Source organism: Monodon monoceros, unplaced genomic scaffold, assembly GCF_005190385.1.
Source record: "Monodon monoceros isolate NGI ecotype Baffin Bay Population unplaced genomic scaffold, NGI_Narwhal_1 Super_Scaffold_5, whole genome shotgun sequence".
In the NCBI taxonomy this organism is placed as follows: Eukaryota; Metazoa; Chordata; class Mammalia; order Artiodactyla; family Monodontidae; genus Monodon; species Monodon monoceros.
In genome coordinates, this window is record NW_021703782.1 from 34256391 (window position 1) to 34279244 (window position 22854).

The 22854-nt window shown below is 40.2% G+C and overlaps 3 protein-coding genes across 4 annotated transcripts; 2 read left to right on the forward strand and 1 right to left on the reverse strand.

Moving 5' to 3' along the window:
• The first annotated feature begins 295 nt into the window (after window positions 1–295).
• NDUFB6 (NADH:ubiquinone oxidoreductase subunit B6) lies at window positions 296–11447 on the forward strand. 2 transcript variants are annotated; one of them, XM_029203025.1, is made up of 4 exons: window positions 313–834; window positions 2773–2865; window positions 7722–7766; window positions 11195–11373. In XM_029203025.1, the coding sequence occupies exons 1-4, from the start codon at window positions 655–657 to the stop codon at window positions 11261–11263; spliced, it is 387 nt and encodes a 128-aa protein (XP_029058858.1). In that variant the 5' UTR covers window positions 313–654; the 3' UTR covers window positions 11264–11373. The 2 variants fall into 2 exon arrangements, with proteins under 2 accessions (XP_029058859.1, XP_029058858.1); XM_029203026.1 differs by lacking the exon at window positions 2773–2865 and having other exon boundaries at window positions 296–834; window positions 11195–11447.
• Window positions 11448–11811: 364 nt separating this feature from the next.
• SMIM27 (small integral membrane protein 27) lies at window positions 11812–12637 on the reverse strand. Its single transcript, XM_029203027.1, has 2 exons — window positions 12349–12637; window positions 11812–12038 (listed from the first exon to the last, which is right to left on the reverse strand). Exons 1-2 carry the CDS (start codon window positions 12391–12393, stop codon window positions 11934–11936), a joined length of 150 nt encoding a protein of 49 aa, XP_029058860.1. The 5' UTR covers window positions 12394–12637; the 3' UTR covers window positions 11812–11933.
• Window positions 12638–13514: 877 nt separating this feature from the next.
• On the forward strand, window positions 13515–22569 carry TOPORS (TOP1 binding arginine/serine rich protein). The gene is made up of 2 exons (XM_029203024.1): window positions 13515–14082; window positions 19319–22569. Exon 2 carries the CDS (start codon window positions 19322–19324, stop codon window positions 22253–22255), a length of 2934 nt encoding a protein of 977 aa, XP_029058857.1. The 5' UTR covers window positions 13515–14082; window positions 19319–19321; the 3' UTR covers window positions 22256–22569.
• The last annotated feature ends 285 nt before the right edge of the window (window positions 22570–22854 follow it).

Below are 22854 nucleotides of genomic sequence, written 5' to 3' on the forward strand. Positions count from 1 at the left end.
CACATACTTTTACCACGATATCTTTAGGATAGAGTTCTAGAAGTGGGATTGCTGGCTCAAAGTGTGAATGTGTATAATTCTGCTAGATATTGAGACTCTTTTTACTTCTGCAGTACAGATGGAGGAACAGACTGAGACAGCTGCTCAAGGTCACCTTACCAGTCACTGACAAGTCTGGGGTTTAAGCTTAGATGTAACGGGTCTCCACAGACTCTGTAGGTCACGGGAAGAGGATTTGCAAGATGGGAGAGGCAAAGGAAGAATTTTGCATTTGAAAGTCACATTCACTGAATCACATATTCTCACGCTTCCAACTCCCAGCGCACCAGTTCTTCCTTATCAGAACCTCTAGTCCTCTGAGCTCTCATACTTTCTCTCATTCATCACTTTCCTCCTCATCCGGTAACTGAGGTATCACTGCCGCCACTGGTAATCTGGGCCAGTAAACCCGGAAGGGGTGTGGAGGGCTTTGCGCATGCCCAGCCACTACGCGCAGATTGGAGCCACTCGGAGGCAGGACCAGAGTGACGTCATAACGGCGCGCCGCTCCCTGGCGTCCTAGCAAGGTCGCTTTGCAGTGCAAGTGCGCGCGTAAGTGACAAGACCCTGGTTCGGGGGCGCGCCGTATCCTGCTGCCTTGGTATCAGCGGCGACATGTCAGGGTATACGTCCGACGAGAAACTGCGGCTGCAGCAGCTGCGAGAGCTGAGAAGGCGATGGCTGAAGGATCAGGAGCTGAGCCCCCGGGAACCGGTGCTGCCCCCGCGGAGGGTGTGGCCTATGGAGCAATTCTGGAATAAGTTTTTGCAGGACGGGGCCTCCTGGAAGAACGTGGTGAGTGACGGCCCTCCCCCACTCCCACCCTGACTCCCGCCCCGTCGCGGACCCCGGCCTGGCTGCTGGGACGCCTGCTCACTGTAGCCACATTAGGGACTGACTCGCTCTACCCCCGAAAGTTACGGTAGTTCCCCAAGGGAGAATCAGATTCTACCGAGACTTAGGTTTAGCTGGGACGCTCACTGGTCCCAGGAATCATAGGCTGGGAGTCGGGAGTCAGGAGTCAGAGTCCGGAGCTTGTATGGCTTCGGGATGGTCTTGTCCTTTGGCTGTCAAATGTGATGAGAAGGAGGCGAATCTTCGCTTGGGTTTTACAGGACACTGCAGGCTTGCTTCTCTTTTGACTGTGGAGACCTTCCCTCAGAATGATGGCCAAGGATTCACTAGAGTTAAAATTCAATGATTTTAGTATTTGAAGACACTTGTCTGATTTTTGAGGTTGAGATTATAGAGACCAACTAACACTGCACTCGACTACCAGAAGGCACAATGAGCCTCTAGCTGGTTATACAGCTCTATGTAATGACCATTAAAGAAGGGGTCCTATTGGTATGCTGAGTGAGTCATATTCAAGAGCCCCCTTTCTTAACCGCTACTACGTACGTTGAACACACGCTTTCATTTAAGAATGCCATTCCTGGACTTTGCAGAAAGTCACTCACTCAAGTGCTATCTTTATTTTCAGGGTCTCCTGACATTTTCTTGAGGTCGTTAATTAAATCACATCAATTATGAATGATGAATGCTGTATCTCAGAATTCCTTGCAACTTTGGCTAATAATAATGGTAATAATATAAGGAACACTTCGGTGCTTACTTTGTGCCTGGCACTTTGCTGAGGGTTTTACACGTGTTACTTTATTTTTTTACTTCCATAAGGTAGAAACCATTCCTAATCCTCGTTTTAAATATGTGGAAACCGAGACCTGCAGGAATTCAGTGATTTACCTGTGGTCCCAGGGCTAGGAATTGAAGAAGTTCACTTTGAAATCCATGTGTATTTTATTGTGCTACAAAGTCTGGTGCAAATTTTTCTAAGAAAGTGGTATTAGATACTTATTTATGATGGTAAAATTAAACTCTAATTGAACTCTCCTCTCTTCTCACCCTTTGTATCTCTGGCATTACTTAACTGATTTGGCAGCCACTGGTTGAAAGTTGACATCCCACCCGTCAGCCAGTGATGTAAGGAAGTAAATAATCATTTGTTGAAATCTGTCTTAACTTACTTTGAGTTAACTTTTTCTTTCATAATCATATCTGTTACAACACTTAGAATCTAGATTGTCTTTTCCCTGACAGGATAGGTCTGTTGCAGTCAAATTGGCTGCCATGGAAAAGTTCCATTTTTAGATGTCTTTTGCCTTTCTTTTTAAAAATACTGTGTCTGAAGGCATCTCAAAGTGAGCTTGGAACACCCTTATCCCAGTATGTAAAACATTCTTTTTCTAGCATTAGTGCACTCAAGGTTGTCTGCCCTACAGGTAGAATGATACAAGTGGTGTTTATTATGGATATCTGAAATTGATAAATTAGGGAAATGACTTTACCTGAAAATTCTGTAGTTCTGATTACTCTGGTTAAATTGATTAGAATTATTTCATTATTTATGCCATGTTTTATCTTAAACAAACTTATAATACGGATATTTTTAGAAGTCTTTTAAAAAACATATTTATAAATACAGTACTATAGTTTTGCAAAATGCTGCTTCTCTTAAGCCTCCTTTGCTTTGAACTCTGTAGGTGTCACCTAGCAGGCACTATGTTTAGTAAAAATATTCGGTGTATGAGGTTAGCTACAGACTATATGGAAATACGTAGCATTTAGAGATTTTACAATAATCGTGATTTTTTATATCACTGATGCTTTTTTTTTCTGCCACAAATGTATAAAAAATAAGATATCTATTTTGTGTATGTTTTTTTCCCCCAGATCTATAAGACGTACCGACACAGTATCTTTGCTTTTACTCATGTACTGATCCCTATCTGGATTATTCATTATTATCTGAAATATCATGTGAATGTAAGTGTGCTTTAAGTATGTATTTTTCAGAATTTATTTTTAATATCGTACAAAATTATTTCCTATGTGGCAATGCCTTACCCGGCTCTACTTAATGGAACTAATCTGCCACTTATAACTGATTTTGAATTACTTTGAATCCTTTTAGGTAAAAGGTTTAATGAAACTTAGGTAATGTATGGTTTTTCAAAAAGTTGATCTTTATATTAGTTGTTTACAACTTGAATTGCATTTCCTCATGAAACAATGTTTAAATGATCAGAAATGTAGTTGACCTAATAATACTGGTGCAAACTCGGCGTCCTGAGTTGGAAGGGAGAAAATAATTTCTGCTCCTTTTTTTTGAGCACAGATCTGGTATAAGATAAAATTTACAATAGATAAAGGTTATCTTTGTCATCATTTCCTTTTCCTTTGCTCTGTCTGGTTTTTCACAACTTACTTTCTTTAGAATTCAGCATGTCCAAAAGCTTGAATTTTTTTCACTGAAAGATCTTGCATTGAATTGAGTCTGTTGCCATATTTTAAAGGCTAGGGATACCCTGGTGTAGGGTGTTAAATCCCAGGCAGGGTGAGGAAGGAGTGCATTTTGGGGAGTGGCATGGAAGTGAGAGTGGTGGTAGTTGCCCAGCATGGAGTTTTGTAACACAAAGAGTGAGGAGGGCATTCTTGTACCCAGTGAGGAGGCTTAAATCCTGAGTGGGTTGCTGAGTGGGTAAGGGGGCAGGGAATTGGTGAGTGTACCTGTTTGGAGGGCAGCAGTGTCAGCAACCTGGTGTAAGATATTGGAACCTGAGTGAGGGGAGGAAGACATCAGGAAGGAGTGTGGTTTGGGGCAATGATGGAGTTGGCAACCCAAAGTAAAGTATCAGAAACTGAATGAGGTGGGGAGGTTATTTATACTGGAGTGTGGTGGTGGAGATGACAGGAGATTGGTTATATACAGGAAGGTTGATCAAATGAGAACATATGTTGATACTGGAACCCTGAATTCTCATTGTCAGAAAAGGGAGTTATGCATATGGAATACAGGGAGAAAACCTTGTGGTACTGGAATGGAATTGGAAGTATTGGTGTGACTCATGATTTTTAGTATGTATTGATAAATATAGAAATAAATATAGCTGTAAATGCAGATTTACCTAGCTCTGTCCATTGATAGGGCCTGTGAGCATTGCTACCCCATGGTATCAATAACTAGCACATCTAGCAGCCAGGCTTACTTTCTAAATATAGTTTTCCACTGAAAGGATCCAGAGCTCCTTGGAGAAATGGCTGATTCCAGGGCTGGGGCAGGGAAAGTAAAAGATGAGCTTGTGCCAGAAAGTAAAGAACTGTGTTCAAAGAATGATGGAGATGAATCAAAAGGACAGAGTCAGCTTGAAAAGACTCCCGCTGGAACAAATTGGAGCAGCAAAATAAATGATAGTAATAGATGAGAGCCAGCTGGATAAATAAAATGCAAATCCATGAGTCCATGCTCATATAAATTAATTAATTAATAAATGGATAGAAGAGAAAGCTTTTTTTTTTGTACAGTAGAGTAAATAAGAAATGGACAAGAAAAGTCACCATTTGGGAATCATCATAGTAATATTTTATTTAGCCAGGGAACATCAAAAGTTGCTAACATTAATCCCCAAATTCCTACCTTCAACATACTTATTTGTTACAAAGGGAAAAAGAGTAACTTTGTAATGGAGGAAACCTGGCAGACATCATCTTAATCAAGAAATCTAAATTACATTACCAATAATGGGACAGACTGAAATTGTGTACTACTTGATAGGATGCAATAAGAAGAAAACAATATGTTTTGCGATGTTCCTGCCAAAAATGTATAAGCTGAATCTAATTGATGGACTTTTCTGCATAATAATTGGCTTGTTACCTTCAAAAATGTCAAGATCATGAAAGTTAAAGAACCATGGAAGATTTGTTCCAGATTGAAGAAGACTAAAGGGACTTGTCAACTAAATGTGAACTTGATTCATGGGCACAATCTGCTTCGTCAAAAAAAAAAAAAGAGATGGCATTGGCAGTCAGAACTTTAAACAGCCTACACAATGGATGGAGAACTGGTTATATAAGGGAGGATTTTTTTTTTTATAAGGGGGGATTTTTTGATAACTCCAAACAGTTATGGAGACAAGTGATAAAATTTGAATGGGTTCTTCAGACTAGATAGAAGGTATTAATATATCAATGTTAATTTTCTGATCCTGATGGCTGTATTGTGATTATTTTAAGAATATTGTCCTTATTTGTAGGAAGTACACACTAAAGTAATAAACCAGTCAGCAATTCACTATGAAGTGATTCAGTAAAAAAAAAGTTTGGGACTGCCTAACAAATTGTAGCTAATCCAGTTGAGGTTTGCTTTCCTGTAGCCTGATGAAAGGAGAGTGAAACAAATAAGTGGGGTTCTCAGAAAATTCACTCTTATGTCACTTGTTCTCTGTTGACTGTGTGGGTTCTTTAAATTTCTGATTGCTGACAACACCTTTGTTTTCTTCACTAAGATTACCTCTGTTGATCATCAACTGTGGAATGCCTAGTATGTCTTCCTTTATTGCTGTGGAAAGAATATATAAGACGAAATTCCTGACTTCAAGGAGTTTATAATAAAGTTGGAAGATAGGTATGATTTGGGTAAAAGTATGGAGGAGAAAATCTGTTCCAGTTAGAAAAACAAGGAGTTAGTAGTTAGCATGGTCTTGTTTACCGAAGATAGGATTGCCTGGAACTGCGAGTCTCTTGGCTTAGTAGGGTGGAACCAATAAATGGAAGGTCCTGAAAGCTAGGCAGAGGAGGTTGAACTTTGCATGGTAGGCAGTGGGAAGCTTTCCATTTTTAAATAGGAGAGTGAGTTGATAAAGTGATATATTTAAACATAAAAAACATTGATATGTAGGGTGAATTGGAGGGAGGAAAGTATTGACATCAGGCAAATCAGCTGGAGGCTGTTGCAGTTTAGTAGATATTAGTTGATGAGAATCTGGTTAGGGCAGAGAAAACAGGAATGAAAAAGTAAAGTGAAGCCAGAAGATACTTTTTCAGGAAGAAATAACTCTAAGTTGAGTTTTATTTTTAAGTATTTATAGGACATATTAATGACCCTAAAAAGGAAAATCTTTTTAAACTTAAAAATCATACATCTAAATCAATTATGCATTTTAACTAGAATCCTAAAACTAATCTTTTAGAATCTCTAATAGCCTGATTATCTTAAACATTACAAATACTCTATATCAGAATATATGGATTGTCCCAGTGTTTTCAGAACTTACTAAATTTGACATTCATCTGTTTATACCCTGGGTTAATTTACCTTGTCATATCTGTATGTAACTAAATATTTCTAGGATTAAAAAAACACTTATCTCCTAAGAGAAGAAAATTTAACAAGCTGAAGTTACTGGGTTGACAATTCAAGACATTAATATGGCTGCTTACCTGAGGGATTCATACTTTTAGGTGATTTTTCCTGAGCCACAGATGGACGTAGTTAAAGGTTTTATGTCAGTAGATGTCCCAAAGCCTCTCTTTTACCTTATTCTTTGTCTTGGTTTGGTTAGGCCTGCATCCTCTACTGTTGCACCCAGCTAATACCTTTATGCTTAATTGAACTTAACATTCTCTCTGAAGACATTTCAGTATCTTCTTGCCTCTGGCCACAGTTTTTAGAGACATTTGAATGTCCTCACATTGTATTCTGAGTTTCTCTCCTGCTTTTGGCTCCAATTTGCCTGAGTCTTAAATCATGCCAATAATCTTTCAAATTTTTTGGTGTGGTATCTTGTACAGATGTGTATGCTTAATAAGTACATTTAGCACCTCCTATGTGCAAGGCACTGTTCTTAATACAGGGATATAGCACTGAACAAGGCAGATTGAGTTCCTGTCTTCATGAAATGTTTAGGGAGACTGGCAATAAGCAGATAAGCAGAGAGGTATATAATGTTATAGGAGGTGATAAGTCTATAGAAGAAAAACTAAGGGTAAAAGACTAGAGTGACAGGAACTGCTATTTTTATTAAGCTTCTTTGAGGAAGTGCTATTTGAAAAACACAAATGAAATGAGGATCTGGACCAAACAAGTATTTAGGAGAAGAGCATTTCACGTAGAGGAATCATTAAGCATAAGGGCTCTGAGGCACAAGCAGGCCTAACTGTATTAATACAAAGAAGCCACTGCAGCTACAGTTCAGAGAGAGAGAGAGAGAGAGAGAGAGGATCAGAGAGGTAGCCAAGGGCCAGATCGTTTCTTAGAGATCACAGCAAGGACTTTGGCTTTTTTTTTTGGAAGCATTATGAAACTTTGCACAGAGGAGGAACAGGAGTGATGCATCTTAAAAGAATCACTCTACTCTGCCTGCAGTGTGGAGAATAGACTTCAGGGAGGGCATGAGCGGAAGCTGGGAGACTAGTAGGTGAAAAAATGATAAAGGTTTGGACAAGGGTAGTAGTACTAGAGGTGGTGAGAAGCAATTAGATTCAGGATAAAATCTCCTCCTGCTGAGGAGTCAGGGTTTTGGGCCTTCGTAACTAGGAGAGTGAAAATGCCATTTACTGAGATAGGGAACAGTTTGGCACTGAGGGACATTAAGTGTTGGACCTGATTAAGTTTGCAATGCCTGTTTGATCAAGTAGAGATCTTGAGTAAATAATAGGATGTATGAGTCTGGAGCTTAGTGAAAGTTTGGGGCTTAAGTTAAAAATTTGGGATATGAGAAAAAAAAAAGGAAAAAAAATTGGTGCCAGCGTTTCTACTGAAAAAAAAATAGGGATATGATCTATTTTATTTTAGAAGAAACTCTAAAACTATAATTAACAGAGCATTACTTTTATTGCAGACAAAACCATATGCCATCGTTGAAAGGAAGCCCAGAATATTCCCAGTAAGTCTTAAAACATCTCTGGTTTTTCTTCTGTTTATTATATTTCTCTTTCCTTTCCCAACTGATCATTAGACTAAAATTTTCCTTTCTTCTCACTGAAAGTTTAAATGCCTGTTTTGTATATTCTTAAAAAAAAAAAAGAGGAGGAAATAATGTGAGGTAGCAATTACAGTTGAACCTGGGATGTGGGCACATTTCTTTTCATCCTGGCTGTAAAGCTTGTGCGACCTTTGTAGTCCTAAAGTGAATTGAAGGTACGAACAGTTTTTCACTGGTTCCATTTCACGTAGGGTTAAGGACTTAGGGCACTAGCCTGAGCAGACACCTGAGCATTGTAACAGCAACTATATTCCTCTGTTATTTTTTCCAAACTATCATTTCCTATGGCAGTTTGACCGTAACGTCTCCATCTGTAAATTTATAATCTGTCAATGTGTGCTTTAAATTTTATGTTATGAATATGTAGGCTATTATCCTAATTTAAAATAAGTCTTCATCATTAAAAGATTACTTATTAGTCCGTTGGTATCTTACTAGCTGTTTGTGAGGTTATTGTTTAGCAGAGTCAAATACATGTTATGTTCTTGTTCCATTTCTAGTCACAGATAATGAACTACCATCAAGCTCTAAGTTATGTAATTTTAGAAAACAAAACTTGATGTAGATTCTTGCTTCTATCAAATGACATGGTCACAATAATCCACTGACGACTGCAACAGAAGGGAATTTTAGGGAGAACTACCAAAATTGGCTAACTCTTCCAATTGGAATTCTGCTTTAGGAAATAGTAGGGGATTTCTTCTGTATTTCATTGTGTATAATTGATGTGTGTCAGGGCCTAGGTAGGCTCAATTATCTTGTCGGTTTCAACAAGTTAGGTAATTTATTTATTCTTCCATTTATACATTTGTTTATTGTTTATTTTGCCATTACTGTTCAAAGGAAAAGAAGGAGGACTCTCTTTAGAAGACCATATAGTGATTCCATAGCATCTCTCCTACTTCCGTATTTTTTGCCACTGTGGTTCTTTCCTGTTTCTGTATCATTGAGAAGCTGCCCCTTTGAAGACCTGAAGAATGCTCATCTGTACATACCTTAGAATAGGATAGACAGTAACAAACAAACCCCCAAATCTCAGTGGTTTAACAAAAGTTTATTTTCTATTGACATCACAGACTAGCATAGGTCAGACAATTATAGTGAGGCCATTGGGACTATGAGGCTCCAAGATCATAGGGAAAGAGAGGGCTGGATGTCTCGGGGGATGATTTTAAGGTCTAAGCTTGGAAGTAGCTTACATCACTTCTCTTCATGTCCTATCGGCCAGAACTCATTCTCATGATCCCACATGTCTTTGTGCTTTTTTATGTTTCTCAGCCTCCCATACCTGGAGTCTCTGCCACAGTGTATCCTTCTAGTCAACAAACAGCTCTTTGCTTCCTTCTTCCCACACATGTAACACAAGTCCCTTTCCTAGGGAGAAACCCCAAGGTCCCATTACATCACTGCAACCTAAGATCTTCAGATGATGTATAATAATATCCATCAGGGTTATTCTTGGAGATTCTTCTCTTGGAGATTTGAGGATCAATGGCAAGTAAACTGTATCCCTTGCCTCCCAACCGTGCCCGTTATTCAACGATGGAATTTGGACAGCATAGCAGTCACTTGGCTCTGAAACCCCAGTGGTCAAACACTGTAAAGCCTCCTAACCCCTGTGTGTGGGAAGTTACTTGAACAGGAACTGATGTTGCTTCTGGAAGGAACACCTTTGTTCATTGTTCTTCCTGGCCCCTGGCTCAGTCTAGGGGGATTCTTTCTTTTCCATTATCAACCTAGACCACATCTAAAATGAGTACTGGGAAGTATGCCCTCCTTAGGGTTGTACAGCCTTTAAAATCTACCTTCTGCTCACAGAAGGTTGAGGGCCACAGGTTGTTTTAATCAGAAACAGTCATAGGCTTTTATTGTCTGTATGTTTGGTTTCTTTGACCATCTAGTTCTCACATTTGGCAGGCATGGAAAGAAAAATACTTGGTAGGAGTCTAATCTTTTTGCTTCTAGTCAGTCCCACATGCCAGTATCTGTGGTTTCTATACATAGTTATCAAGTTGTCTCATTTCTCTGTCCTTATTCTACTGCCTCTCTCAACTCAGTTGAGAGGCAGCTATGTGGAAGCCACCAGAAACACACTCTAGTTCAAGGGCTACCTTTGTTTCAGTCTGATCTTTGCCACGGTGCTGGGTCCCTCTGTTTACTGAGTTTTATTGGGCTTCTGTTTCTCAGAATCTTTTCAGTGTTGTTACTGTTTAGAGATTCAGAAACAATCAATCTGATTTTCTAATATTGCAAGGTCCCGAATTTTTAGATTCTTATTTTTATTTCTCCTCTCAAATCAGCCACTTCTTACCTGAGCTTATGTTTCTTAAAATACATTACTAAGGCAGCCACTAGTAGTTAAACACATACTATAACTTTTTTCAGGTACTTCTAGAACCTCAAGTTCATTAGACAGTCTGCTTCTAAGTTATTAGTGCCTTTTGTTTCCATCTTATAGCCTCCAATGCCAGTGTCCTTGTAGCCCCACTGCTAAGCCAGTGCCATGTGGTTCAATTTTTATTACAGCAGCATTAGTACCACTTCAAGTTATTAATTTCTGTGTTAGGGTAATGCTAGCTGTGGTAACAAGTTTTCCCCCAAGTATATAATGGCTTAAACATAATTCAAATTTATACAGTCCTGAGCCATACCAGGTCAAGGAATGGTAGGTGGTGATGGGGATAATTCTACTCTACTAAGTCAACTCATGGACTATCAGGCTGATGGAACCTGCTGTCTTAAACAGAGAGCTGAAATTAAAGCTAAGTACTTTGCCTAAGATTATACAGCTTGTCAGTGGAGGGTTTCAGGATTCACACTACTTGGTTCTGGCTTTAAAGTCCATGCCCATTCTGCCATACACACTGCATCTAGGTTTGGAAAGACACCCGAACCAGCTGCCCAAGGAAAGTTTGCATTCTGTTTCTAATATCCATTCTGAGCCAAACGGTAAACTGGTGACTGCCTAACACATTCAGTTGCTGGGAATACATTACCGCCTTATATTGAAGATGTTTACCTGCAGCTTTCTAGGGCTTCTATTTCTTGGGGCCAAGCAAATAAAGATTATCCTTTTATCACTTTGTAAAGACAACTTTCATGTCCTTTCTAGTCATTTTTGAGTGAAACTTCCCCTATTCTCTCCCTTATACCTTAAGATTTTGAATACTGGTTGCTCATCTTTAGACAGCTTCTATTTTGCCTCTGTCCCTTTAAAGTGTGAATGCCAGAAGTGAACTAGATTTTCCAGATGACCAAATGGAACTGACCAAATGGAACTATCACCTCTGCAGACAAGATTTTTCACTAATGCATCTTTGTTTTTCTAGGGTGATACAATTCTGGAAACGGGAGAAGTAATCCCACCAATGAAAGAATTTCCTGATCAACATCACTGAAGATTACTTTTAAAATTTCAAAGATGTTTGAGCCCAAGTTTGTTGCTACATTACCACACTTACTGAATATATTTTCTGGAAAAGTAACTTTAATAAAGTTTACTCAGATATGTGTTGTCTGTTTCTTCCCAAACTGTATGATTCCCTCTGTACAATTTGAGACTCTATGACTTATCTAACAATAAGTAAAAACTGGACATGCTAAAAAAATGGTATGGGCAATCACCTACTTTTTCTGGCCATTTTTAATTTGGAAAACAGCATGTAGAAAATTATTTAGTCACATGATAGTTTTTTTCTTAAACAGTACTTAATCTACTGTGATGTGAAGGTATACAATGTAATGAAATGTTGCAGTAAACAAATAAAAGAACAGAAGTTCCACACACTTTTAAAGGCTTTCTGAAGCATTTCAAAAGAAGTATTTTAGAAACTTTAGATTAAAAGGCCTAGATGTAGGTTGCTTTGTTATGTGGGAACATAAAAGACAAATCTCTAAGTATATGAAAAAGTAGCATATTAGTGGTTATTATAAGGGACAGTATACAAAAATGAATTTCTAAGCATTTTATTAAAGATTTTACTTTAAATCGAGACACGTGTCAGATAAGCATGAGGTAAAGAATTGTATATGCATGGAATCAAATCCAGAGGAATTACAAATTTTCATTCATCCCGAAGATTTTGGGTATTTCTTCCTTAGCTGTCGTCGTGCAGCTACAGTTGATGCATAGATGACGTATCCCCAGGAGAGCAATACGACCGCGAGGAGCAACTAAGAAATGCAAGAGGAGGAGTAAAAGCAAAAACATGTGAGTGGCACTTCCTCCTCCCCCCCATCAAGTTGGTGGGAATTTTAGTGACAAACTCGTATAAATGTGGTTCCGGAAGCGAGTACACCAAGCCGCTCTTACGTAAGAAGCGGAAGAGCGTGTCCTCCCGGAAGAGGCGGAGTCGAGGTGAGGGAGTGAAAGGCTTAATTCAGCAATGGATTTTGGAGTTTCTGGGCGCTGAAAAAATAGCGGGCTTTCACCCGCGGGCCCCAGGAGTCGACTCCGTGGAGCCCCTCCAGGCCCGGGACCTACCGCTGAATAAATTCGGTCCAGGGTGCGGCGACTCACTGGCTTCATGGTAAGGAGACGGCGGTGGTCCGCGGGCACGGGCGGAAGCCGCAGGCCCTAGAGTAACCTCCGGGGCGGTGGCTGCCGGGCGGCGGCGGCCATCTTTCAGCCGGGCGCGAGTGCCCGCCCACTCGCCTTCCGGTGCGTTTCCCCTCGGCTGGGCCGGCCTCTTCCGCCCGGAGCTGTGGGCGGTGTCACGTGACCCTGGGCCAAGCCCGCCTTTCGGGAAGGAGGTGAGAGGAACGACAAAGTATGTTGGAAGTGTTTTTTGCCACTTAGAAGGATAGGCTTGACTCGTCAGCCCGTCTTACTTCAGTTCCAGAGCAGTATTAATACGAGATAAGGTACCGTCGTGTGCATTTAAAAGTTTATTTGGAAAAATAATCCACGTTTTAAATGCTACGCCGACGCCTCGTGCTCAAAGAATTAATGTTTCCTCCCGGATCTCTTCCCACAATGTAGGTAGTTCGTGTATTCATCTTTGATGTAAACAAGAATACCACCCGCTTTTATATAACTGACGAATCGTTGTGGGAATCCCTGTTAATTGAGCTTTTCTTCAAGAAACAAGTCTTTGAGAACGCAATGGCTTGTTGATGTCAGTGATACTCTGAAGAAGAAATAACGTGGCATGAATTACTCGGCAGAATGTAGCTGCCAATCAACAAGTATTTATTGAACGTTTGTATGTTTAGGACGGTAGCACGATCAAATATTAAACCGAAGGACAGAGTTTGGCACGCGGAGCCAAGTTCAGCCCTGGAATGTTCGGGATACTCACATTTGAGGCGAAGAATGGGGCAGAGGGCCGCTTTAAGCACCAGACGTTATGTCTCTATAATCTCAGCTGTCGCCTAAGCAGAGTTTTAATGCAGATTTCGGAGAGTGGGGAAGGGTAAAAACGTTATCTGTTTTGGGAAGATTTCAAGGCCCTATTCTCTTAGGTTGAATTCCTGTTTATCCCTGTACTGGAGTTGATCTGTCTCTGAAAACTGTAGGCCTCTGATTTGGGTATTCCATTCGAATCCCGGTGTTGTTTCCTAACTCTGCAGCCGGAGGTAGTCCCTTAACCTCCGGGTAACTCAGTTCCTTTATCTATATACCAGATACAGCTTTAGAAACTTCTCACAGAGTTTGGTGAGGTTTAAATGAGACCAAGCTAGTTATCGTGTTTTCCGGGTAAATTAGAAGCGAACTTTAAACTAGTGCCCCTGTAATCCCCAGAGATTAGTAGCAACCAGAGTGACGGTAAAATAGCGATTTGTGCCTCGGTGGGTCAGGCCTCTCTCATTCCAGGAGCGGAGGGGGTTGGGGGAAGGGCCGGGCTCGGGCCGAGCGCGCTAAGCCCCGCCTTCGGTGCCGGCGTCCTCTACCGCGCATGCGTTACGCAGGCGGGTGCTGTGTTTTGACTTGCTGGGGGTCGCGGAGTGGGTTTCGCTTTCTGCCACCGCTTTCTGCCACCACCCCCAAGCAACCATTGGTGATGAGCTCTTTACGTCGCAGGGGTCGCAGCAGCCGCCGGGGTCTCCGCTCTCTCGCGAGGAGGGTGAAGCGCCCCTGCCTACTCCCGCTCCTGAGGGCCGGCGGAGAAGTCGCCGGGTTCGCCTTCGCGGGTCCTGCCGTCACCGACCCAGCTTTCTGGGCCGTCGGGAGCTTGCCACGAGCTCCCCAGCCGGGCCTGCGCCGGTATCCTCCGAGGTGAGTGAGATCGGGAACAATGGGGCGCCGGGGTCGGAAGGGCTGGGCGATCTGGAGCTCCCCGCCTGCAGCTAGGCCCAGGGTCGAGGGAGCTGCGGTCCGGGCCTGAGGCGCAGTGGCTGCCCGGCAGGCCGGCGTCCCGGCGGCTCCCGCCGCGCACCTGTGGATCCGTGCCGGTGGGCGGGGGAGGGCTGCTTTCCGAGAAGCACTCCCGAGGGCGCCAGCCCAGCCGTGTACTGGAAGGAGATTGGTCTCCGGGGGAAAAAGCCGACACAAAGCACAAAACGTTAGAGTCTGAGTCGTGGCATCGCCGCTGTCAGAGATGTGACCTTGGGCGGGCCCCTAACCTTTCTGAGTATGTCTGTAAAACGGGAGTAACGGTATTTTAGTTCGTTGTGATTATGTAAGGCACGCGGTGCTTATCTTAGATCCTGGCAGGTGGCAGTTCTCAACCAAAGGAAGTGACTGTCGCCGTGACTGTTGGAGTTTGTGCACTGTTTACACCCCGTGAGCCTGTGACTTCTTCATCCATCAAGTCAGCGCCGCTTTCCTCACGGGCTGCTGATTGGTAGACTGGAAGGGGGCAGTACTGAGATGAGGCAAATAGTGATTTGAGAGGAAAAGTGAATAGAATTTTTGGTAGGTAATTTTAAAGATTGTTTAAGATAAATTCAGAAAGAGTTACCGAAGATTTAAGTTAATAGTGGTGAGGGTTGGGCTTTTTAGCTTGTTTTTAGTCAATGACTTTGAAAGCTACAGAGTCAGCCAAAGCAGTCATGCTTATCTGGAATGAGTGGCTTTAGAGGGGAATGGTTCCCAAGCAATTCTTTTTATTGCTGAAACTGGAATTAAAATCGTAGGGTCTGGTCAGTATTTAAGTTTTCTAGGGTCTGGTTAGTAGATCCTATAACTTCTGTTTGATTTCTTGGAATTGGTGATTAGATTGCAGTTCAGAGACGTACATGATTTCTTTAAGGTCACAAAAGATTGGGCCCAAATTGTTTTTAATATTTGGTATATTTCTAGTTCATCCACTTGTGAACCCTTTTTAGCCACTTTGCTTGGATATATTAAGTACAATATTGATATTAATATGAAAATTATTTAGTTGTTATAGACTGTCATCTTTCTGGGCATTTTATAATCAGTTATGGATGATGGAAATGATCAAAATTAACTTTATTTTCACATAACATAGGAAAACAGTATTAAGTTCTTACTGCCCACCAAGCACTTTGCTACGGGTTTATGTGGAATATATCCCTTCACACAGGCACCTTTTCAGGTGGGTACTGTTACTCAGCCTGTTTTAGAATTGAGAAAATGTAAGATTTTGTGGAATAAAATAACTTCCTCAAGATCACGCCATTAGTAAGTGGTTTTGATTCTCAGCCCTGGCTCTACATTAGAATTAACATCACTCCGTCAGTGTAATCAGCCAGTGATGAAATTGTATATACAGTGATAATTTCAGGAATGCCGTAGAAGACGACTTTTATAGGAAGTCTGGTTTTATTAAATATTTAATTCTGCAGAGCATTCCTACTTTGTATCCCTGTGCAGTTTTTTAAATGTCCGGTTTGTGGTCTAATTTAGATTCTAGCCTCCCGACTCTTTATCACCCTCCACCTGTCCACCCCCACCCCCATCCCTTTTCCCTAGATATGTATGCTCGTTGATTATCTGAAATTTCCCCCAACATGTGATATGGAGGGTTCTTATCCCTGTTAAAGCCAACACATTTGAAGATTTGGGGAAGGGAAGGTTTTGCTTAATCAATTTATTCTAAAGATGGTAAACTTTATTTAGAATTTGGGAGGCAGTTAAAGAAAGGGGTTCAGAAGAACTGATTAACTTATCCCCTATGGGGAAATTAATTTGAAGTCCTAATTCCTAGAGTGCTCGGATAGAGAAACTTTTTTTTTTTTTTTATTGCGGTACGCGGGCCTCTCACTGTTGTGGCCTCTCCCGTTGCAGAGCACAGGCTCTGGACGCTCAGGCTCAGTGGCCATGGCTCACAGGCCTAGCCGCTCCGCGGCATGTGGGACCTTCCTGGACCGGGGCACGAACCCGTGTCCCCTGCATCGGCAGGCGGACTCTCAACCACTGCGCCACCAGGGAAGCCCGGGATAGAGAAACTTTTATCACAGGCTTCTTCTAGAACCTGAAGCACTAAATCTATCATCAGGTCCACCTTTGCTACCTGACCCAGAACTCTCCCGCAGACCTCAAATCTTAAATCTGTCTGCTAGCCATCCCTGTTCTATGCCTTAATTTGTATTTTTGAAACAGTTTTGTTGAGATATAATTTATATTTCATCCATAAAGTTCACTTCTTTAAAATATAAAATACAGTGGTGTTTAGTGTATTTATGGAGTATATTTGTGCAACTCTAATTGAACATTTTCATCATCCTAGAAAGAAACCTCATACCCCCGCCCCCCGCGACCACCAGTCTGCTTTCTATCCATTTGCCTATTCTGTAAATTTCCTATAAAATATCATACAACATGTGATCTTTTGTGATTGATGTTTTTTCATTTAGCATAATGAAAAAACTCATCCATGTTGTAGCATGTGTCAGTACTTTATTCCTTTTTATTGTCAAATATTCCATTGTATGGAGATTCCATATTCATCAGTTGATGGGCATTTGGGTTATTTCCACTTTTAAGCTCTTAGGACAAAGACTGCTATGACTTCACTAACAAGTGTTTGTGTGGGCATGTTTTTGTTTCTCTTGCATGGATAGGTGTGGAGTTGCTGGGTCATGTGGTAATTCTACTTCATTTGAATTAGCAAATATTTTAATTTTAGTATTTAGTGATGATTTTGAAAGAGTAAATCCTTTATATGATGATTTATATTCATTGCCATTGTTTGGTGTTTCCAATGAATACCATTCTTTGTACCGGAAGATATTCCTGTAGAGAAATACAAAACAGGACTAATAATTTGTTCTTTTTTACCTACTATAGATGATGTTACTCATCATTCTTTAGACTGCTGCTGTCAATTTGGTTAACAGACTTATAAAACTAGGGAAGGGAGGACTAAAATTCCATTTAAAAAATTATAATTAGTTGAGATTTTGTTTTATTTGAACTTCAAGTTATTACCAAATAATTTTTTTTAATGAATGCATTCTGGGTTGTAATTTTTATGTGAACTGGAAATGTTTAGTAAACACTAAAATTCTGTATTCCAAAGAAACAAATTAAGATAAAATGTATTAACTTGAATTTCACCAGTCTTTTTTAAATTCTAATTATCCCTTTTTTATATAGAAGAGCAAACTAAAGTCCAGAGTTAATGTGGATTTCTCCAGCTGATGGAGTTAGTTTTAGGTGAAACCTGGTCTTCAATCCAGATCTGATAATCTCTCCAGTGCCCTGTTCACTCTTCACTCCTTCCCCTAATGCACATGCACAGTCTCTTATCCTAATGGTTTTTATTATAAAGATTTTTTTTCTCCTGAGTAGGAGAATTTAAAGATATTAGAAGTAGGGGGAAATGCTGAGAAATTTATGTAATATTAAGGTTCCAGACTTTAAATATATTAGCAAAAATGCAATTAGTATTAATATATTTATAATTCTCTTCTATTTAAGAACAATGGTAATTTTTACATTTCCACTCTAGAAACAGAGGACTGGAAGTATTTGGAACCCCCTGAAGAAACTTGTTCAGCGTTAATTGGTTTCCTATTAAGTTATAGCTCTGAGAAAGCTAAGATGCCCTAGATGAGCAAGTTTAATTTGAAGTCTATGGTGAAGTACTTATATTTTACAATAATATTGATAGGTTTTTATCGCGGGCTTTATTTGTTTTTGTTAGACCTAGGTATGGCCAGTGAGTTTCTTGTTTAGAAAATTGCAATTCTATTATTTGACTAGATAGCAGTTGACTCATGATGGGACTTTCTGTGATGGTGGAGAAAGATCAGTAATAGGCCCAGGAAAACATAAAGGAAGAAACTAATATATAACATCTATAAAATGATTAGTATAGAAAGCATCTAAAGAGGGATTTTTAAGATAACAAGGCCAAAATGTAATGCAACTAGATTTTAGCTCTGGAAAATTCATTTTGTAAGTTATGGGTCTATATAAACTGACAAATTTAAAGCAAACAGAACTAATCTTTAAGATTCTAGTGATCCTTGTGAGAAAAGGCAAGGAAGGAGGCTGAAAACATGATTTCAAGGTACTTAGTGACTGACTGGATTAAATAAAAAGGCAAAGAAAAGCTTCTTAGGGATGCTGAAAGGAGTCCGTGATGAACTGAATATAATAGTGTAGTAAGAATAGTGTAGTATAACAGTAGTGTAGTAATAACAACAGCAACTAACATTTACTCAGCAGTTGCTATAAGCCAGGCACTGCCCATGAGTGCTTTTATATTTTGTTATTTCATTTAATCTTCACTAACAGATCCTTTTTTCTGTGTGAAAGAATCTTCCACTAAAAACCACAGAATTGGTTCAAATAGGTGAACTTTCTGGTATGCAAATTTTCTCCCTAAAGCTATTTTTAAAGATACACGTATAATACTACAAACAAAACAATTGAGTAGTCCGTAGTGTTTGGGGCATATGTATGCAAGATATAAAACCATGTGTAGAAATAACTCCAACTGAGAATTATGATATTTTTGGTTTTGTTTTCTAGAGAAGGATGGCAGGGGTGGCGGGGAAGCACATAAACAGACATTTAAAAAAATCTGGAAAAACCATGAGAAAATGTTAGCTGCTAACTCTGAGTGGAGGATACATGGGTACTTGGTATATTTTCTTTTGTACTTTTTTGTATATATCAAATTATTTTTTAAAAAAGAATAATAGGATATTATATAATATTTGAGAGCTTACTTGGGCCAGGGACTTTTTTTAAAGGATTTTTTTTTTTTTTTTTTTTTAAACATCTTCACAAATCTTGTGAGGCAGGTTCTAGTATCGGTGAGCTACAGATGAAATTGAAGCATAAAGACGGTAACTAGTAACTAATCCATAGTCACACTGGTAATGTGGCAGCAGGATTCAAACCCAGGAAATCTGACTTTAGAGCTTGTGCTTTAAGTACTGTATTACTATGCTACACTGCCCTTTTATGTTACAAAGACAATAAACTACTTAACTGTTTTTACCAAAGTATGTTTCACAGTCATTTGCATTCTTTTCAGATTTAGTCATTTCTTTTTTATCAGGTTACTGATGTATTTTTTTCCCTTTTACAGATAATGGCATCAGCCGCTAAGGAATTTAAAATGGACAACTTTTCACCTAAAGCTGGCACTAGCAAATTGCAACAGACAGTACCAGCTGATGCATCTCCTGATTCTAAGTGTCCTATATGCTTGGATAGGTTTGATAATGTGTCTTACTTAGATCGCTGTTTACATAAGTTCTGTTTTCGCTGTGTACAGGAGTGGTCAAAAAACAAAGCTGAATGTCCACTATGCAAACAGCCCTTTGATTCTATTTTCCATTCTGTGAGGGCAGAAGACGACTTCAAGGAGTATGTCCTAAGGCCTTCATACAATGGTTCTTTTGCTACCCCTGATGTTCGACGATTCCGCTATCGTACAACTATGACAAGGGAACGAAGTGCTTCTATTTATTCACCTAATAGTACCATGAATAGAAGAACAACAACTCCACCAGATAGTGGAGTAATATTTGAAGGGTTAGGCATTTCAGCAAGACCTAGAGATGGTGAAATTCCTCCATTTATGAGACAGATTGCAATACGGAGGCCAGCTACTGCAGATGAAAGATCTTTGCGGAAAATTCAAGAACAGGATATTATTAATTTTAGGCGAACTCTCTATCGTGCTGGTGCTCGAGTTAGAAATATTGAAGATGGTGGCCGCTATAGGGATATTTCAGCTGAATTTTTCCGTAGAAATCCGGCTTGCCTTCACAGATTAGTCCCCTGGTTAAAACGTGAACTCACAGTTCTCTTTGGAGCTCATGGATCATTAGTGAATATTGTCCAGCATATCATCATGAGTAATGTTACTCGCTATGACTTGGAGAGTCAGGCATTTGTGTCTGATTTAAGACCATTTTTACTTAATCGGACTGAGCATTTTATACACGAATTTATCAGTTTTGCCCGATCTCCATTTAACATGGCAGCCTTTGACCAGCATGCAAATTATGATTGTCCTGCTCCTTCATATGAAGAAGGTAGCCATTCTGATTCTTCGGTCATAACAATATCTCCTGATGAAGCAGAGACCCAAGAGCTGGATGTTAATGTAGCTACTGTTAGTCAGGCACCATGGGATGATGAAACTCCAGGGCCATCTTATTCAAGCTCAGAGCAGGTACATGCTGCCATGTCTTCCCTTTTAAATACTTCCGACAGTTCAGATGAAGAACTTGTAACAGGAAGAGCCACATCTCAGATGCAAGCAGTACAAACCAATGATGGCATAAATAATGACAGTGATTCTTCTTCAGATAATTGTGTCATTGTTGGGTTTGTTAAACCACTAGCTGAGAGGACCCCAGAACTTGTTGAACTGTCCTCTGATTCTGAGGAGTTAGGTTCCTACGAGAAAATGGAGACCGTGAAGGCGCAAGAACAAGAGCAGTCTTACAGTTCTGGTGATAGTGATGTTAGTAGATGTTCATCTCCACACTCTGTCCTTGGAAAGGATGAACAAATAAATAAAGGTCATTGTGATTCTGGTACAAGAATCAAATCAAAGAAGGAAGAGAAACAGTCTGTATCATTGTCCTCTCCCAGAGACCTGAGCTCATCCATCAGAGGAGACAGAGTATATTCCCCATATACCCGCAGACACAGAAGGAGGGGAAGATCCAGAAGTTCAGATTCATGTTCCCAGAGTAGGAGTGGGCATGATCAGAAGAATCATAGGAAGCATCATGGGAAGAAAAGAATGAAAAGCAGACGATCCAGAAGCAGGGAGAGTAGCAGACCTAGAGGTAGAAGAGACAAAAAGAGATCAAGAACTAGAGATAGCAGTTGGTCAAGAAGAAGCCAAACTCTATCTCTAAGTAGTGAAAGCACAAGCAGATCAAGATCTCGTAGCAGTGATCGTGGTAAAAGAAGGTCACGAAGCAGAAATCGAGATCGTTACTATTTAAGAAATAATTATGGAAGCAGATACAAGTGGGAGTATACTTACTATAGTAGAAACAAGGACAGGGATGGCTATGAATCATCTTACAGGAGGAGGACTCTGTCCAGAGCTCATTATTCCAGACAATCTTCAAGTCCAGAATTTAGAATTCAGTCTTTTTCTGAAAGAACAAATGCTAGAAAAAAAAATAATCACAGTGAAAGGAAATACTACTACTATGAAAGGCATAGATCAAGGAGCCTATCTAGTACTAGATCAAAGACTGCATCTACAGGGCCTGACCGGGTGAGAAATGAAAAGCCTGGTGGGAAACGAAAATACAAAACACGGCATTTGGAGGGTTCTAACGATGTGGCTCAACCATCTCGGGAATTTGCTTCTAAAGTAAAGGAAGGTCATTACTCAAAATCTTCATCAAAATTGGATGGAAGCTACAAAAATGAGAGTGACAGCTTTTCAGATAGCCGATCATCAGACAGAGAGACAAAGCACAAGAGAAGAAAAAGGACCCGGAGCCTAAGTGTAGAGATAGTTTATGAAGGGAAAGCTACCGATACAACTAGACACCATAAAAAGAAAAAGAAAAAACATAAGAGGAAGCATAAGAAACACCATGGCGATAATGCTTCACGTTCCCCAGTTGTGATTACCATTGACAGTGACAGTGATAAGGATTCTGAAGTAAAGGAGGATACAGAATGTGACCTTAGTGGTCCTCAAGACCCTCTACAAAACGAATTTTTGGTTCCTTCCTTGGGACCATTTGAAACTAAAGATGTAGTTACAATAGAAGATGAATTTGGTGTCCTGGGCAAGGAGTGTGACATTACCACACTTAATACCAACTTGAATAATGCCAACAAAACTGTAGATAATATTTCACCCCAGGCAGCTTCAATTGAACAGACTCTTGATGTAAGAGAAGAGAGCACCTTTGCCTCTGATTTGGAGAGCCAGCCCAGTAATGTCTCTTATCAAACTGAGTCATCAAGGCGATTGCCATCTCCACGGATATCATTAATGTCAGTGTCTCTTGGTAGAGACCATGATATGTCTTAAAACTGCCAAAGCGTCTCATTGAGAATTCTGGTGGTATAAAAAGGAAAAAAGAACAATGTCATCTACTGCAGTCTGTTTAAAGATGACACTGGGTGAAAACTCTTTTCCCCCTTAAAAATATTTTGTGTAGGGCTTCCCTGGTGGCACAGTGGTTGAGAGTTTGCCTGCCGACGCAGGGGACATGGGTTTGTGTCCCGGTCTGGGAAGATCCCACATGCCACGGAGCGGCTGGGCCTGTGAGCCATGGCCGCTGAGCCTGCGCGTCCGGAGCCTGTGCTCTGCAACGGGAGAGGCCATAACAGTGAGAGGCCCATGTACCGCAAAAAAAAAAAAAAAAAAAAAAAAAAAAATTTTGTGATTTTTTTGTGTGTGTGTGTGTGTGTGTGTTAAAAATTTGTAAAAATCATTATTTGTTCAAAAAATATGTATGTCCCACCCTCAGAGATATGCACTTTTAAGTGAAGAAAATGATATTGCTAGCAGTTTATTTAAAACTTGGGATCCTTTTTAAATAAAAAATATAAATTTTAGAAGTTATTTCATAAAGCCATATGGTATTGACATATTTTTAAAGTAGTCAATGAGTATTTTTGAATTTT